The sequence below is a fragment of the Serinus canaria genome, chromosome 5 (assembly GCF_022539315.1).
Source record: "Serinus canaria isolate serCan28SL12 chromosome 5, serCan2020, whole genome shotgun sequence".
NCBI classification, from domain to species: Eukaryota; Metazoa; Chordata; class Aves; order Passeriformes; family Fringillidae; genus Serinus; species Serinus canaria.
The window spans coordinates 35588198-35605199 of NC_066319.1; the positions used below are offsets into that span (position 1 = coordinate 35588198).

General features: G+C 35.9%; 1 protein-coding gene across 4 annotated transcripts in view; it reads left to right on the forward strand.

Annotated features, from left to right (window-relative positions):
* NUBPL (NUBP iron-sulfur cluster assembly factor, mitochondrial) overlaps nt 1–17002 on the forward strand; it is an 81057-nt gene that overhangs the window by 12817 nt on the left and 51238 nt on the right. For 2 of the 4 annotated variants that reach the window (XM_030240347.2, XM_050975182.1), the window contains 3 exons: nt 1590–1680; nt 13310–13349; nt 13440–13530. In XM_030240347.2, the coding sequence (XP_030096207.2) occupies nt 1590–1680; nt 13310–13349; nt 13440–13530 (222 nt within the window). Of the gene's footprint in view, nt 1–1586; nt 1681–13309; nt 13350–13439; nt 13531–17002 lie in introns of those variants that run through there. The other 2 variants (XM_050975183.1, XM_050975184.1) reach the window with 2 other exon arrangements.

Here is a 17002-nt window from a genome sequence, read left to right on the forward strand (position 1 = left end):
AATTAGGTGGAACAGACTGTAGATGATGTTTTGATGGGTTTGATTAGCTGCTGACACAGGGGCTGAGTCACGAATCTTTCTAATCTGTTAAAATATGCATTTTGTACAAGAACAAAGAAGCTTTAGTAGTTTGTTTTCTGTCTTTAGAGTCTAACATAAATATGGGTCTTTTAAATATTTTTGGAATTGCAGCTTTCAACAAGGCAAGAAGAAGAATTTGTTACAGTAACTCCTGAACTTTTATCTAATAGTTTTCACAAGACATCATAAAGAAAGTGTTTAAAACATCTACATTAAGTATTCCATATAATTATATATACTTTGCTCTGTTTTGCTAATAAAAAATATATTGAATAACTGAATCAAAATTTGGTTGATTTTTGCTGTACAAAGTTATTTTTTAAAGTACATAGTAGGTCAAGTGTGATAATGCTTTTTCTTAACTTATCTTTCTGTCTTTCCCATCAAAATTGTGATAGCAAAATGACTTAATATAAGATACCAAATTAGGAAAGCATCACCCAAAAAATGAAGTACACACTTTGAAACCCTGACAGTGGAAGTCTGATTTGACTTTGTTGGAAAAGCTCCTCTTGCTGCTTTAACCTTTCAAACAAGCTCTTAAACATACTTGTTTGCAATTTTGCAAAATGTTGAATACAGTTAGCTTTCTATATTAGAGAAACTTGACATTCAGCACTTTAAAGGGCGTGCTCTTTACTACTTAATTTGCAGAACTTAGCAATTGGTGCTATGTCTTGCCATCTGTAGAAAAATAGTTTATTTTCCACAAAATATGTATGTACATCTATTAAAAAAAGAATATAGGAAGGAGTTTTGTAAGTCTAGACTACATAGCTGAAATGATTTTTATTTAAAGTTTATTGCCTAATGTACCATATGTAGTTGAATAAGCCCATTTTTAGCATACTTTTGTGTAAATGTATTTGATTAAAATGTTATGGCGTCTTAAGTAGCTTCAGAGCCTTGCATTCAGTCTCTTCAAGATGTCTGCAAAAGTGTACTCTGGCCACTTAAATGAAAGATAAAAATATGTTTTTTATGTTTTTCACATTCTTTCTAATCACTAGTATGATTTAAATTGCATTCATTTGCATATATTTACAAACCTCCTGGTTTTTCTTTTTTTGGTTTTTTGTTTGTGGGTGGTTTTTTTGTGGGTTTTTAAAAAAATTTTTTAAATTTTTTTCTAACAATGAAATTTGATACCTTGTTTAAAATGTTAGGGTGTTAGTTTTGTATAAAAGTGCATGGAATAGAGAGAATGTTGGTTATAATGCTTAATATAAAGTCTGTGGTCTACAATTTAAGTAAGAAAGTGTACAAGTAAGGATTCTCTGTGTGGAGAATCTAGCTCTTGTCAAGTCAACTGACCCAACTTGTAGTCATTGTTATTCAGTTGCTATTTAGAGAGAAAGGAAACAGTGATAACTGATGTCTCAAATCAAGGTCTTATTTTTATTTCTTTAAACAGCATTGAAATTTTGTTCAGCTAATAATAAAGAAAGAAGGACATTTTGACAGTTACTTCTTTTCACTTCTTTTTTTTTTCACTTTTACTTTCACAGGCCAAAGAAGTTGGTTTGCTTGATGCAGACATATATGGACCTTCAATTCCAAAGATGATGAACTTAAAAGGAAACCCAGAATTAACACCAAGTAAGTGGAAAGGTTTTTTCTTGCTGTCTTTTCTGTATAGGCATGAGCATGGTCCACTCATGGGTGCCTCCTTGGTGTGGCGGAGAAGGGATGCAAGCAGAAGATGAAGACTGAGTGCATGTATGTGTTTATTTATTTGTTTCTATTATTGAGGTTACTTTCAAAGCCATGTACAACTAGGGGCATCTTCAGAGTCCTATTTTTAGTTAATCTTGGTTCATGCAGTCTCATGTATACTTACTAGAGACTCTAGGGAAGGGAAGGTTATTTATCAGTAGTTTTAAAGTTGTTATATAGTATCCTACAATAGATAACTTTCAGTTCAAGAACAAAACCCGCTAATCTAGGGAAAGAGACATAAAAAAAAAAAAGAAGTAAGAGAAGGATCATTACAGTAGCTTGTTTGAAATGTTGTTAAAATGATTCTGTTTGATTTCTCTCAGGCCAAATATGCTACGCCACTTCACTCATTTATGTTTGAAGTTGTGCATTAGGAATGCAGTGGTGGTCAGTTCCCTACCAGAAGGTGAAGACAGTAGATAAAACTCCTAATTTTCCTTTTGCTAGGAAGTATTCTGGGGGAACGTAAATTCAGGTATAGAATTTAGAGAAATCTGGTGACCTAAAGTAGAAAGATCCCATCAAGTCTCTTTACCTTTCAGAAGTTTAACTTTCACCCAGGCCGAGCAAGAATGAAAGTGAAGAATGGCTTTATCTTGATACTCTGTTCATATGATGTTTGAGTGTAAGGCAGTGTGGTTTTTTAGGGTGGTAAGGACACTGGGGTGCTACGGTTTTTGTAATACCTTGTTTTGATTATCCTGTGAGAGAGGGCATGTAAGTAAAACAAATAAAAACATGTAACCACATACGAAACTTATCACACACTCTAGCAGCTGCTTGATGCACTAAAACCTACTTGGATCCTTCTGAAGAAAGTACACATTGTTCATATGTGTTGTTAGGGAGGGATCAAGGACATCTACCAGTTCAAAAAGGACACAGCAGGGCTTCAGTGAAGTAATCAACTGCAATGTTTGTGGGCAGCAATTGTTAGGTAAAAGGAAAGTTAAATATTCCCTCTGCTTCTTTTCATGCCATGATATCTCTTTTTTATCATAGAAAGGTTTGGGTTGAAGGGTGCCTTTGACAGTCATCTGGTCCAACTATCCTGCAATGAGCAGGGACATCTTCAACGAGATCAGGTTGCTCATATGTCCTGATCCTGAGTGTTTCATGTCCATTACCACTCTTGACAATCTGTTTCAGCGTTTCACTAGCTTCATTGTAAAAAATTTCTTCCTAAATTTAGTCTGATCCTACCCACTTCTAATTTAAAACCGCTACTTCTTGTCCTATTGCAACAGGCCCTGCTAAAATGTTTGTCTCCATCTTTCTTACAAGTCCCCTCTAAGTACTAAAAGGCTTCATTGAGGTCTCCCTGGAGGCTTCCTTTGTCTAGGCTGAACAGCCATGATGCTCTCAGTGTTTCCTCACAGGAGATGTGTTCCATCCTTCTGTATCTACTCTAGTGTTGTTGTAGAATGTTCATTTGTAACTCATCTTAATTTGTGTGTGTGTATGGGTATTGTGGTTGTTGATCTATATGCTCTCACATGGTATAAAGCATGCAGAATGAAACAGTGCCAGTATCTTTAAAGGTTTGTTTTTAAGCTGGCAGTATCAGCCTCTGAAGAATTAATGTGGCAAACTTAGGATTTCTTATATACTTAAAATTCTGTCTCCTTGTGATTATGCCATGTACACTGGATAAAGAAAAAGTAATGTATTTCCATGTACTGATACACTGCATGTGCTTGTACAGACAGCTATCAAATTGAGTACTTCCTACTTTTAAGCTTACAAATGCAGGTTTTATTTAGATAAATTCCTAAGAGAGGAGGAGAGTACTTAGTTTTATTTGTTGGATTTTTGTTATATCTTTTGAAGTCAAAAGGCTGCTGAGTGATAAATAAATAACTGAGCCTTTTCATGTATCATCAGTAGAATTTGAATGCCTGATAAAATGGAAGTATTCTTGCATTCACTGGTACTTTGAACTCCATTGAGGATGTATGTCATACAGGCTATGTTTTCCCATAGCAGATTTTTTTGCTATGAATTTTGTATTTGAAGTGCATTGTGCACTATGTTGTGGTGTTCAAATCTCTCTTTTCATTTTTATGTGATGTTGACTTTTGTCTCCCCAATTTTTCCTCACTGTCTCAAAAATGGATTAGACAATTTAGAATTCCTTGGTCATTTTGCTATGTATTTTATCAATCAATACCTAATTTAAATCCATGTTTTGCCCACGGATTAAAAAGCAAATTGGCCAGTCTGTTTCTTATGGTTGTACAAATCAACTTGCTAGGAATGCTAGAACTTAAAGACTGTATTCACTCAGATATTGAGCAGCTCAGTTTTGTTTCATTGACTAGATATTTCTGGTAAACAGCAGAATAGAATTCACTGTAAGCTTTGTCTTAACATGCTTCAAGCATTGTTACAAGTGTGGAATTCAATGTAATAGAAAAAAATGGGAAGATTTCCCTGAGCTGAAAATTCTGCTGTTGTCTTGTAAGCACCAACATTTTGATCACTGAAATATATTCTTTGTAGTTCTGTGTGAAATGCACAAGTAAATATCAGGATTTAAAGAACATACCCTTTTTTTTTAACAGACAGAAAAATGAATTTGTTTCTTTCAAAAGCTTGACAGATGACACAAGTCTGCTGAGAAAGACAGTAATTTGGTATGAATAACAAGATAGAATTTGTATTTCAGGGATTCTGTTCACTGCTCTGTGTATTTTTAACTATTGAGTTGATGAAAATGACGAGTAACAGCAAGAGAAGTACTGTCAAAGGTGGTTTAAATGCCAAGTAGGAATGACATAGGAAACTTTTAATTCAAGTTTAATCAAAGATTCCTCTAATGAGTGACAGATGGAATAAGCTTGCAAAGAAGTGATCAATCATAGGTGTGTGTATATATATATATATATATATATGTATATATATATATGGTACACATAGAGGTGTATATAAATATATTGATATAAAAACATGTATGACTGTTGTATTTTGTTATAATGAGGTTTGGTGTTATCATCTGGTTTCTTACTATATTTTCAAGAGTAAAACGAACTCTGAAGAAATACTGCATAGCAACTGAGAGAGCCCAGGCAGTTCTTTGTTACAGAAATGCACAAACTATGTCTACATAACAATAAGTCAGTTAAAGACATTTTTCATAACATAGCAATAAAAAAAAAGTTTAAAGTCTTAATGCTTTCTTAAGTGTGAGGCATGGATTTGAAAATGAATCTGTAGAGTAACCCTGGGAGGTTCTGAGTGCTTCTGCAATCTTTGATTTCTGTTTCCTTTCTCACATGAAAAGGGATTAAGGATGCTCAGTACCATACAAAATAAGTCCTTGCAGGAGTTATTACTTCTGAATAGAAAATATTATGGTCGTGCTATAATTTAAGCATTCAAAATGAATTGGGAGTTCTTAGTGAGGAGTCTGTATAAATGGAAGATTTTGCATTAATTTAATTTTGCAAACTGTAGTACATTGCAAAGTCTGCTAACATTTAATAGGCTGTCATTCAAAATACTTTAAATGGTCAGGAAGATGTTGGTTAATAAGTTCACCACTGAATTTAATTAGCTAATGAAGGATTATCTAACTATGGAATTAATAATACCATCAGCTACAATATATATGCAGGGCAATGCTAATAGCATAAGTTAAAAAAGCATTACTTTTATTCTTTCCCTAAGTAATTTACTTAAAAGCAGTTTTCTGGCTTAGTGAATAGCATGATTTCATTTTTTTCCTTTTAAATCTGCCATATAAACTCGATGTCAGAGAGTAAAAAGTATTATATTGCCAAAAGCATTTGCCATTTTGCCAGATAGATAAAGTTTCTTTATTTAGTTTGATTATGAAGGTTTTGATGCATAAATCTTTGTCAGGTGACTCTACTCTTAGTGTTTCAAAACTTTATTGCCATTTTATGATAGCTTCAGTGTCTTTCATTTCTTAATAAAATAGTATATTCAGAAGATCAGTAGCAGACATCTGTTTTCACAATTTAGAATAAAATGCAATTTCTTAGAGAAAGCTAACAGTGTTTGTGGCTGCCCCATTGAGTCTAATAAAATTGCAGGAACTATACAAATGGACACCTGAATTTTTTTGCTGGGATACATTTGCATATCTTAAGACTGTGATAGTAGAGTCTCATAACAGAATGTGAAAATAGTTGTCACTGTTTAAAGATGTCTGCTGGAATAGAATTAAGGGATTGTGGCACATACATTTGAGGGTCATAAATAGAAAATTTGGAGTGGACTAGTGAAGTAGACAAAATATTATGTAGCATAATGATTTTGAAGAAATTTCTTGATGTTTGCTAAGGATTTAACTTTAAAGGTAAGTCTTGAAGTTGTATTTATCGTGCTTTATCAGTGGAACTGCATTGTGATAAATTTTTAAGAAACCCTACATTTGATTATTTAAAAAAAAAGTATTTGTGGCCAATACCAGCTCTTGATTGGTGAGCAGGTGATTTTTAGATTGTCTACAGTCTAATGATATGTTTTATTGATTCTATTTTGAAAGTAGCCTGAACTGAAACCCTGTGTTTTACTTTTGGTGATGTCTCACCCCAGTTTATCTGGATGGTGGGAGTACAGTGGTCCCATGTGTCTTACATGTGACAAAATAATTAGAGTATTGTAATTAATTGTGGTTTGTATTTTGGGGGCTTTTTCAAATGTGATCAAGTAGTTGTAAATGAGAAGACTACTTGAATATTTATCATTCTATTCTGGACCTTGACTATTGCCCTCAAACCTGTAACAATAAACCTTAAGGTGGATTAGTCCTTCCATTGTTGAGTTCACTTGGGGAGAAAATCAAAGACCTTGGAAGGGAAAGGAGATGGCAGATACACAATTCTGCAAGTAATTATTTATAGGCATACAGTTGTTAGCTGCTGTTTAAAAGGAAAATCCTCTAGGGAATTAATTTATTAAAATTTTATTCTTCATTATAAATAAATTCATACAATTACAAAAAGTATAAGGTGAGAAACGTAGTGTAGTAATTAAAGCTTCTTACTGAGTCTTTTTGGATAAATGGCAATCCAATTTTGCCAAATGCCATTCCAGTATAAATTACTGAAACACTGTAACCTGAAATGATACATTTGAAGTACTTGAAGGCAGATTTGTATTACTCTTTATCTTGTTAATCCTGTGGTGCAGTAATTCCAAATTATTTGATTTGAAGTGTGGTTAGCAGATACTTACTATATTATAAAGTTTACTCTTAGAGATGCAAAGGTTTCTTTGGTTCAACTGGTATAAAAACTGGAATTAAATTGCAAAATGGCTTTGATATAGGAACTTTATAGATACTCTTTTCACTATACATGCATAAACAAAAGAAATAAATCATGCTTTTGTAGACTGAACATATTTACCTTTTTGCTTATTTCAGAGGAATAAATGTTTCCATTTCTCTGCTAGAAGAAAAATGAAAGGAGTGCAATTAATTCAGAATTTTCTCACTATTTTTACCTTGCAGTTTCAGTTTTGTGCTTTTTTTTTTCCTTCATGGGCTTCTTGCTGTAGTCTCTCTCTTTCCTTCTCTGCAGTACAATGTAGTGGCTTTTCATAATAGAGAAATGAAGCAGAATAGATCAAAACCAGGAAAAAAAGTGGTTTAATTGTTTCCCTGTAGAGCCCAGAGGCCAAAAGTGCCAATAAGAGTTTAAAAGCTAGCATCTCTTTCCCTTTGCTTTAGTTGATGGTCATAATAATTTATATATTGAGTGTGATGCCTTATGGTGTGGGATATCCCTTTTGTAACTGGAGATCAGCTCTTCTGATTGTGTCCCCTCCCAGTTCCTTGTGCACCCTCAGCCTGCTTTGCTGGTGGGTTGGGGAGGCAAGCAGCAAAGACATGGACTGTGTCAGCACTGCTTAGCAATACAAAAACATACCTCTGTTATTAACACTGTTTTTATCAGAAATCTAAAACCCAGCCCCATACCAGCTACTAAGAAAAAGAATAACTCTGTCTTAGCCAAAATCAGCACAATTACACATAATTATTTTAACAGCTTTTTTTTTTCCTTCCATGTTTTTTCACCTAAATTTCCTTTTTTTGGGGGGGAGAAGGGGTTGGGGGGGGTCTTGATTGCAGTATTTTACAGTATTGAACCTAAAAAAGCTCAATTGACACAATTGAGTTCTCAAGTTTTGCTTGGAAAGCAGTGAAATCCATAGTTAACTGAAGTTTTTTGAAGTTGGGTCTTAAATTTAAGTTTTTTGAAGTTGGGTCTTAAATTTAAGCTGATGCATCTCTGCCCATGGGGTTCCTGCTGTCCCTGTTCTGCTCTGCTGTCTGGCACCCTGTTACATGGCTGACCAGGGCAGTCCCCCTGTCACAACAGCAAGTCATTGCTTCAAATGACATGAGCTTTCCCAGAGGTTTTTGTGTGTCAGGACAGATGTCTGTCCTGTTAAACTGAATGTTGGGTTAGTCTGTTTCATTCCTTGTGGGTATAATGAACTAAAAGAACCTGCCTAAATTAGTCTAATAAATCTTTTGATCCACTATAAATAAAATTTTTGTCTCCTTGGGGATCTAAGGGCATTTCAAAATGTGGGTTATTTTAGCAATCATAAGGAAGACATTTATGATGGAAGGTAATGGCATGATGCTTAAAACTAACCCTGTGTTTTAAACCTAACAAGTCCGTGCTGCTTTAAAATGTAACAAAGATGTTTCTAAATCACTGTGCTCTTTACTTGTGCCAGATTTGCTTTTGAAGTACAGTCTTCCAGCAAGCAATTAGTTCTTTTGCTTTTAGGTAGGACTGCTGAAGTCATATCTGCAAAACTGTTCTGTTAATGAAAAAGCTTTTACAGAGCTTTGTTTCCTCTGCAGTCTGACAGGAGGAAAAAAAGTGTAATACCTTCTCAGGTAATGGGACTGGTAGACCCTCTAAATACTAGAATCGAATCTCTTGGGAAAAGTTGCATTTCATTATGCACATATTTCATCAAATTGAACAGTGAGCATGGAATTATGCTTTTTAAGTCTCATTACTAGTTTGCTTTGGTTAAGTATTTGGGATGTCTCTGTGGTTAGATAACACTATTAGTGCAGGATGTAATGGGCAATCACAGCCTTCCTTGTGTGGAGCTCTTCAAGCTTAAAATACAAATTGTAGTATTTCTGGGGCAATCCTGCAAATAAACTTACAACACAGTGTGAAATCAAGCCTGAAGTCTCAGTTAGTCTGTCACTTGCCATAGAATATTCCAGGCTTCTGGCATAAGCAGTTAAAACAATGATTGCCGTTAAAGCAAGGATTTAAAATTTATGGCTTTGACTAACCTTTTGGTGACAGCATCCCTTACCCTCTTTCATAGATTGTGGCATTGTTTTATTTCAAGGTACTGTGGGGCCCTGTTGCTATTCATTCCTCTCCCCTCTGTGGCATTTATTTCCTCTTTACCATTCTGTAGGTGGAATTCACTTGCCTTAGCTTAGGAAACCAGTACTGCTTTAGACATGCCTGGAGTGTGGTGTCAGGCTTCTAGCTGCCCCTTCAGAAGGTATGTTTCTCCCTATGCCCTCTGTCAAATCTGCTAGCCATGTGCAAATCCCAGCTCCCTAAGGCATCCAGAGTGGCAGGAGACATCTATGTTTACACAAGTAAAGTCCAGCTGTTTTTTTACATTTCCTGTCCAATGTCTTCTTTCCATCCATTTGTCTGTTTCCCAAAAACCCTAATTTTCTCCTTAGTTCAGACCCTTGAAAGAGCAACTTTTTTGCATTTGTGCTTGCTGAGCCAGTGAGCTCAAAATACATTTGCTAGGGTATTGCATGATCCACTGCATTGATATTTAATAATTGTAAGCTGCCTTTGCTTTTCGTAAACAATATAATACTTTCTAAGGAGGTGTAACACAGCATCACAATCTTGTGGAATAACATGCTTTACTTTCCTGATGGGCTAAGGCTGAGCATAAGCTTTTGCTTGTGCTGATGTATTGCTCAACAGACCACTTCAAAAAACTAAGCCAAGAGTTGGAATGGCTCCTTGTGGCTTAACCCTGGGCTCCATCACGTGTAACTGTTATTTGGGAAGACAGACACCATAATGTTGAATATACTCCTATTTGTTTTTTGTCTCCCCAGTTTATATGCTGAGCATGAGGGCATATGGTGTGGGATCTCCCTTTGGTCAGTTGTGGTCATATATTCTGGCTGTGTCCCCTCCCAGTTCCTTGTGTACTCCCAGCCTGCTCGCTGGTGGGGTGGCATGAGAAGCAGGACAGTTTTTGACACTGTTTTCATAACAAATCCAGAACATATCACCATGCAAGCTACTTTGAAGAACTGTAACTGAACTCCAGCCAAAAACATACACTTGCAGATATATAATTATAGATATGAAGTGTAGTTCTGTACACACCTTCTGTGCTCCACTGACCCTGTGACCCTGGCCATCGTTGAACAGCTATGTCAGTCCTCTTAGAGAAAACATGGAGTAACTCAGTTATCTTGTTAGGATAATCTGTTTTCAAGGCTGGATTTGTTTGGGGAGAGAAAGCTTAGTGAAAAATAATTACAAAATGCATCTTCATTGATGTAATGAACATCCATCTTCATTACATCAATGTTACTCTTCCCCATGTGAGTAACAATTCAACCTTCAGACCAGTCCCAGGATTCTTTTAATCAGCAATCTGCTATAATGCTTTCATGAATTTGCACATCTGCCTTTTCTAGTGCCCTAGTTGTATTCTATCAGAAAAGGCATTTACTGGCAGGGCATTGGTGCTGCGTTGATCTTAGTGATCTGATTTTGTATGTTCAGAGAAAACACAGCAGTCTTTTACTTAGGGCCATCAAGCCTACTGGAAAATTTATCTCTTGGCATGGGTGGTATGGTATTGCTGTGTGTTGTGATTTTAAGAAATCTGTTTTGTTGTGTGTTAAATTTTTGGAGCTGTATGAAAGGCTTCTGATAGCAGAAAAGCATACTCTAAAAGCAATGGGAATTAAAGATGTTGCTGAGATCTCATTAAGCTAAATTTTCTTTACATGTTATCTTTTAGGAAATCTTCATGAGACCCACAGCGAAAGAGAAGGAAGGCCAGTTGCTTTTGATGAGACAAGGGTGATTACCAATGCCCACTGAAGCACTTTAGATTTGAGATTAGTCTTAAGAATGATTTTTAGCAGTAGGCAAACAGTAGGGAGCTCTGCAGTATTTTGTATTACTTTGAAAATATGCAGAACATCATAGCCAGAATATACAGCAAGTTGTGAATTGTTCCTCTGCACTGTATAAATTTGATTAAATCTTGCTGCTCAGAGCATTTTATAATCGTTGTTGTTAACCAAAGAAAATAAGATGCAGTTTTACTAAAAGGAAACTCTGATGTTGAGAAATAAACTGTGCATATGTTTTTAAAAACAGAGGCTCCTTTTGCTGCTCTGTAGGTCAGTGTATATCTACCTCTGCTGTTTTGTGAAGGAGAGGGAGATGTTGGAAGGTGTGTGAGCTCAGCCTGTGTACCTGGTCTCTGTGCAGAAGAAATTGTCCATGCAGGTAGTGGATGTTGACATGTCTCTGTATGTTTGACTCACATAGTGTGGAGCAGTTGGACTGAACTGAGAAGTGGCTTAGTATTTTGGTGAACTTCCCAGAATAATGCATCTTTTCCATTCATCTTACTCTCCAGTTCCTGAGCCTCATGATGGGTAGTCAAAGCTTGGCCTCCCCTTTCTGTTTTGTTTTGTCTTAACATTGTCCCTATTTAATGATAAAAAATGAAGGAAACCTTGAGTCTGCAGTGGTATACACTGTTGCAAATACATTTTTCCTATTTCTTCTTTTTTTTAACCACTCTCTTAGGTAAATATGTAGCAATTTCTCTCAGTACTTCTAACAGTATTTTAACTTGTGGTGGTGTTTATCTTGTTTACCAGGACACCAAAACAGTGCCTAGACATGGCTCTAGGCTGATGTTCCAATGTCATCAGCCTCTTCATAACTAAACTGTCTTACTGCAGGGGGAGAAGTAAGACTGTAATTGCTAGAAATGTGGTTTGACAGTATAATGCCACCATAGTAAGTCCTGACTCAACACTGAAGAGCTGCACAAGTCAGCAAGAGCTGTATGCACTGGTGCAGTGTATCAGTCCAAGCTAATTTCTTTTTCAGTAATAGCTCCCAACTCATTCCTGGATGCAATAGTCATGCAAGTGATTTGTTTGTCTTCCTGTTTTGTTCTTTTTGATTCGTAAACCAAAACATCCAATTTATTCTCCACCATATTTCTACAAAATTACATGGCTTGAATGCTCACTTACTTGATTGCTTGAAAGCTTTCATCTGTAGAGTTTAGCTGTTTAATTTGTATGCTCTTGGTTGTTATTTTGTCTGAATTTGGAATTCAGCTTTGAATGCACTGTTTTTTATTTTACTCACATTGTTTTTATTTTACTCTCTTGATGTATTTTACTTCGAGTGCATCAAGGATTTCTGTCAAAATCTGTATTTCAGTATATTTTCTGTTGTTTAAAGTATTCTTCCTATTTTCTGCTCATCCCTGTCCATGCTCTTCCAAGGTATCAGGTAGACCAAATAAAATGCCATTTGTTCTTTTCTGTGAGTGCGTGTGCCATTTTGAGATAAGGTGTAGATTTAGATGGTAGAAATCACAAGGAGGAGTTTTGGCTTTTGTGAGATTTTGTTTTGAATGCCTTCTTTTTTATTGTTTTGTTTGCTTTCTGCTTGCATGCCCCTTTGCCAGCAGAACAATTACAATATTCCTTCCCTGCTTTTTATTCTTGACACTGGAGGGCATAGGAATAAGATGCGGGGCAAGGACAATACATCTGCAACTTTCAAATAAGCATCTTTGTTCCTGCTGAAATTTTCGAAGTCCTGCAGATTTCTATCAACCTGAAGAAATCTGGGACTAATTACCTGGAGCTGTTGACAATGTATAGTTTAGGGATAGCTTATTTGGTATCCCTACTCTGGGGTTTCTGTAGCAGATTTAACAGAAGGAGACAAATTCCCCAAATCTCTGGTATGTCAATCGGAATACTCTTCCAATTCATGAGATTAGTGAATAGGATAGATTAAAAAATAAGAACTAAAATTTCACCATGTTCTATGACTTTGGTTTTGTTCCAATATAAATGACTCAGCTTTTAGTGATTCCTGATAGGGAATCTATGCCTTCCAGCGTAGGGATTTCATAAAAATAGATTGATTTTGGCAGCACAAAGTGACATTATTTTATGGGCAAATACATTGTTATCCTGCAAAAGATGAATGGTATTAGTAAAATGTTACAACCTCAGAAAAAGTGGAGTCAAATTCTTGGGCTGAATAGATAAATCCATACATTTAATGAACGGTTGAGGGGGGAAAATAAACAACTGTTTAAATATAGAGGGAAAATTGTTCAAAAGATAAAAATATGTGTAAGCTTATTTCTTTTTTAAAAAATCCAAAATACCCTAAAACCATCTCCCCTCCAAAAAAAAAAAAAACCCTTGTTTCTTTTGTTTTAGAAAATCTAATGAGGCCCCTTAAGAACTATGGAATCGCATGGTGAGCATGTGTTTTTATTTAAATCAAGCTCCTTTTCAGATGTGCTTGGTATTGTGCTGTAAAGCTCAAGTTTTTGGTTTGTTGTTTCAGCATGTCTATGGGTTTCTTGATAGAAGAGACTGCCCCGGTTGTGTGGAGAGGGCTCATGGTAATGTCAGCTGTTGAAAAATTGTTGAGACAGGTAAGGCTTAGTTATGTATTTCTGCTTCAAAGAAGTCACTTGTTTTGAAATGCATTTAACTGATACATGAGTGTCTATGACATTATTTCATGTTAGTGATGAGCATTTTTGTGTCTTGGACTTAAATTCAGGTAAGAGGGAAAGTTGATACTTTTGTTTTTACCTATTCCCCTCAAACAGAGCTGTTGTTCTGTGCCTTTGATGAGTGAATTACCCCAATTTGCCTTCCATCTCATTGTTTTTTATGTTTCTTTATGCAGTTGTTAAAAAAAAGGCATTTTGAAGTTGCCTAAGGATTTGAATGTATAGGTATTTATGCATATCTACAGCTGTATTCCCTTATGTGCTTCTTAATTCACCAGCACTAAGAATTCTTGGATGGCATTTGAAGTGACAGGTACAGGAAAATCATTAGCTGCAACCACTGTGTAATGCAGATAGATTGTTAGTTAATAAATCTTCTGGCATGTAGAAGATTTTTTTTTTCTGTGGCAGATTATTTTTCTTTTATTTTGAAGAGATCTATGGAGTGCTAATGAGACAAATAGGTGAAAAAAATGCATTAAGGTTGCATGTTTAGACTTTGAAGTGACCCAGGTTGTTCACAGCTGACATCAATTCTAGGTATCTGCCGTGTACAGCCTGGAGATCACAAGGTTTCTGTTTGTCTTTAAATGCTTCCAAATATTGTACTTCCTAAATGACTGAAAAGAATATTTTTTTCAGCCTTTTCCCATTTTTACTGAATTGTCCTTTAGCACGGATTTTAGAATAGTGGCACTTACTTCTCTGGTGGAATGAACAGATGGAAACTGTACATCTGCCAAAATTTCAGGAAGAACATCTTTGTCTAGAATTGACCTTTAAAAGTTAGGGGTATCCATGCCAACAGCTGTGGAGACCATTCTGACCTCTTTGTGTGCTGTGTTGTGCTGGCTGGCTCAGGAAACTAGAATGTAAAACCTTGAAGGTAGAGCTAAAGTTAGCACCTGCTGTATTGGCGTGCTGTGCCCTGGGAGACTGAGGCTGGCAGGCACTGCAGTGCTGTTCCTCAGTCCCTGGTGTCCCAGCTGGGGAGTGTGTGCCAGCATCCTTGGGCAGGGTGATGGTGATGCTGTGTAATGAGCTCGCTGCTCCCTAGCAACCAGTGCAGTTACATGCTGGCCAGCCATGCTGTGGGAACGAGACAAGTCCATTAATGCTCAGGGCATCACTGATTTCCTTGGCAGTGAAACCTAAGCTGTGAAGGAGGAAGGCTTTATGGCTAAATTTCTCCTGCCCACATGCACTTTGCTTCTGCATGATTACCAGGTTAGTCTTAAATCTGAGCTGGAAAGTTTGCATCTCTTCCTTTGAAGAGAAGCTCACAGGTCACAGGGAAAATGAGCAGGTCTGTCTGATGTCCAAGTGGCTTTAAGAAAAAAAAAAAAGAATGCATCTTCCAGACTTTGCTATTTTGTTTGTAAAAACTGTAAACTCCCTTCTGCAGTAGCCAGCCATTCTCAAGAATGGGTAACTGTAGGACAAATAGTTTAATAACTTTGGACACCTAAACAAGAGAGAACCACAGTGTGTGATGATCCTTTTAAAGATATTGTTGTTCTGTTTTAGATTAGAAGTAGTTTTGTGATCTGTTGGGGACTTAAAATTTTTTGTTTTCTCTTTATCTGTTCTGGTTGGTCTTAGCTATTACCCCCTGTTTAACAGGATAAAGTTGCTTCCAATAATAAAATATTTCTTTCTAAAACCATATTCTTAAGAAATAGCTTATCTCATTAGCTGCATAGAAACTATTTAAATTAGCTCCCTAATCTAGATTTGTAGTATAATGTAAGTGTACGAAGCTCCTGTGTGTTCAGGCAAGCTGGTAAAATACCAAGTTCTTAAAATAGTTAATTCAGCCTGATAGAAAACATAGATGTTCCTGGACTTTTTTCCTAAAAGCACTGGTGATATTTTATATTTGTGTTTACTATTAGATGGTGGAGAGGTTTTTTTAATTGTTTGGTAGCATCAAGACTGTGTGTTCACTCTGTGAGTAATTTTGGATGCGTTTTCTTTTTTTCCATATGAACAAATCTGTTTTCCAGAGTTTATCATGCTTCTGATACTGCAGTGTAAAGCATTTGAATTGCTTAGTTTCCAAATTCTGTAATGGGGGCTTGTTAACTCAAAAATATGAGTGCCTGTAATGAGTGCTTCAATGCTTGTCTTACACTAAGAACTTACAAAAATTTATGGACTCCTTACTTTTTAAAATATATTTGTTAAATGTATATATAATGCTTTTTGTATATACTTAACTGCATGTGATCTCACTCATTGTAATGCAGGTTTATTGAATAGGGTCAGACTGGTAGATAACAGGAATAATAGTGAAGTAGTGAGTGGTGAGTGCTTGGTGTTTCTGTGGTTATGCATATCTCAGGAGCAAGGTGGTTTTCTGCGATGCGTATTATTCTCCTTTAGCAGAATTTGGAGGAAATGTGCCTTATAGTACCAAACAAAGTAAACAGTTTAGGATGCTGTATTGCTTACATTACCTATATATTGATGTATGTGTATCAAATTAGTATATAAATGAAAATATAGAGCGTATTGATTCTATAACAGAAAAATTCGTCAATAGAAAAGAAGGAAAGTGACAATCTTAAGCTATTGAAAGAACAAGAAGAAATGCAGAAGGAAATTGTATTTCATGTGTAGTGAAAGTGAATTGCAAACTAAACTTTCCATTGCAAAGTAATGAAACATTTGATCTTTATAAACATATGCATAACTCTTTCTGTTAAGTATATCTCTAGTTTATATGTCTTGAAATTGCCCAAAATTTTGTGGTGGCTGAGAAGTGACTTCTTTGTTAACATAATAAGATGTACTGTAGGTACATTTACACTTCAGGATGGTCTATCACTTATCTAGGTTTTGACTCTTATTTCTCTGTCACAGTTATCTTCATGTAAAAAGTCTTTCACCTCTGTTTACACTTCTTTTGAATCTTGCTTGCCTGTAAGTGAGTGAGATAGAAGAGAGTATTTTTTTTTAGTTTAAGTTTGAAAAGATCTCTCTTTTCTCTGAAGGTATAATTACAGTCCAGTTAAGGAAGCTTTCATAGCTCTCCAGTGTCATCCATGGCACTGGGCTTTTTCTCTGCTGTTTTCACTTCACTTGAGAAGCTGCCTACTCACTCTTTTGTCTGGTCCCATTTACTTTTTTCCTTGACTCTGTGTATCTTGACTCAGTGTGATGGTATTTGGTTCAGATTAAACAACCTACCTCAAAACTCATCATCTTGCTGTATTTGTAGTGGGACTCACTTATGATTAACCTTTAGGCTAAGCACAGTAAAGATAGGATATTTTCTGAGAGTTGCCTAAAGCCTGCACTTGACCAGTAATGTGTCTGAAAAGCTGTTGAAATAAGAATCAAGTAGGTACCTAAGAACCTTAGAAATAAAAAGAATATTGAAAAA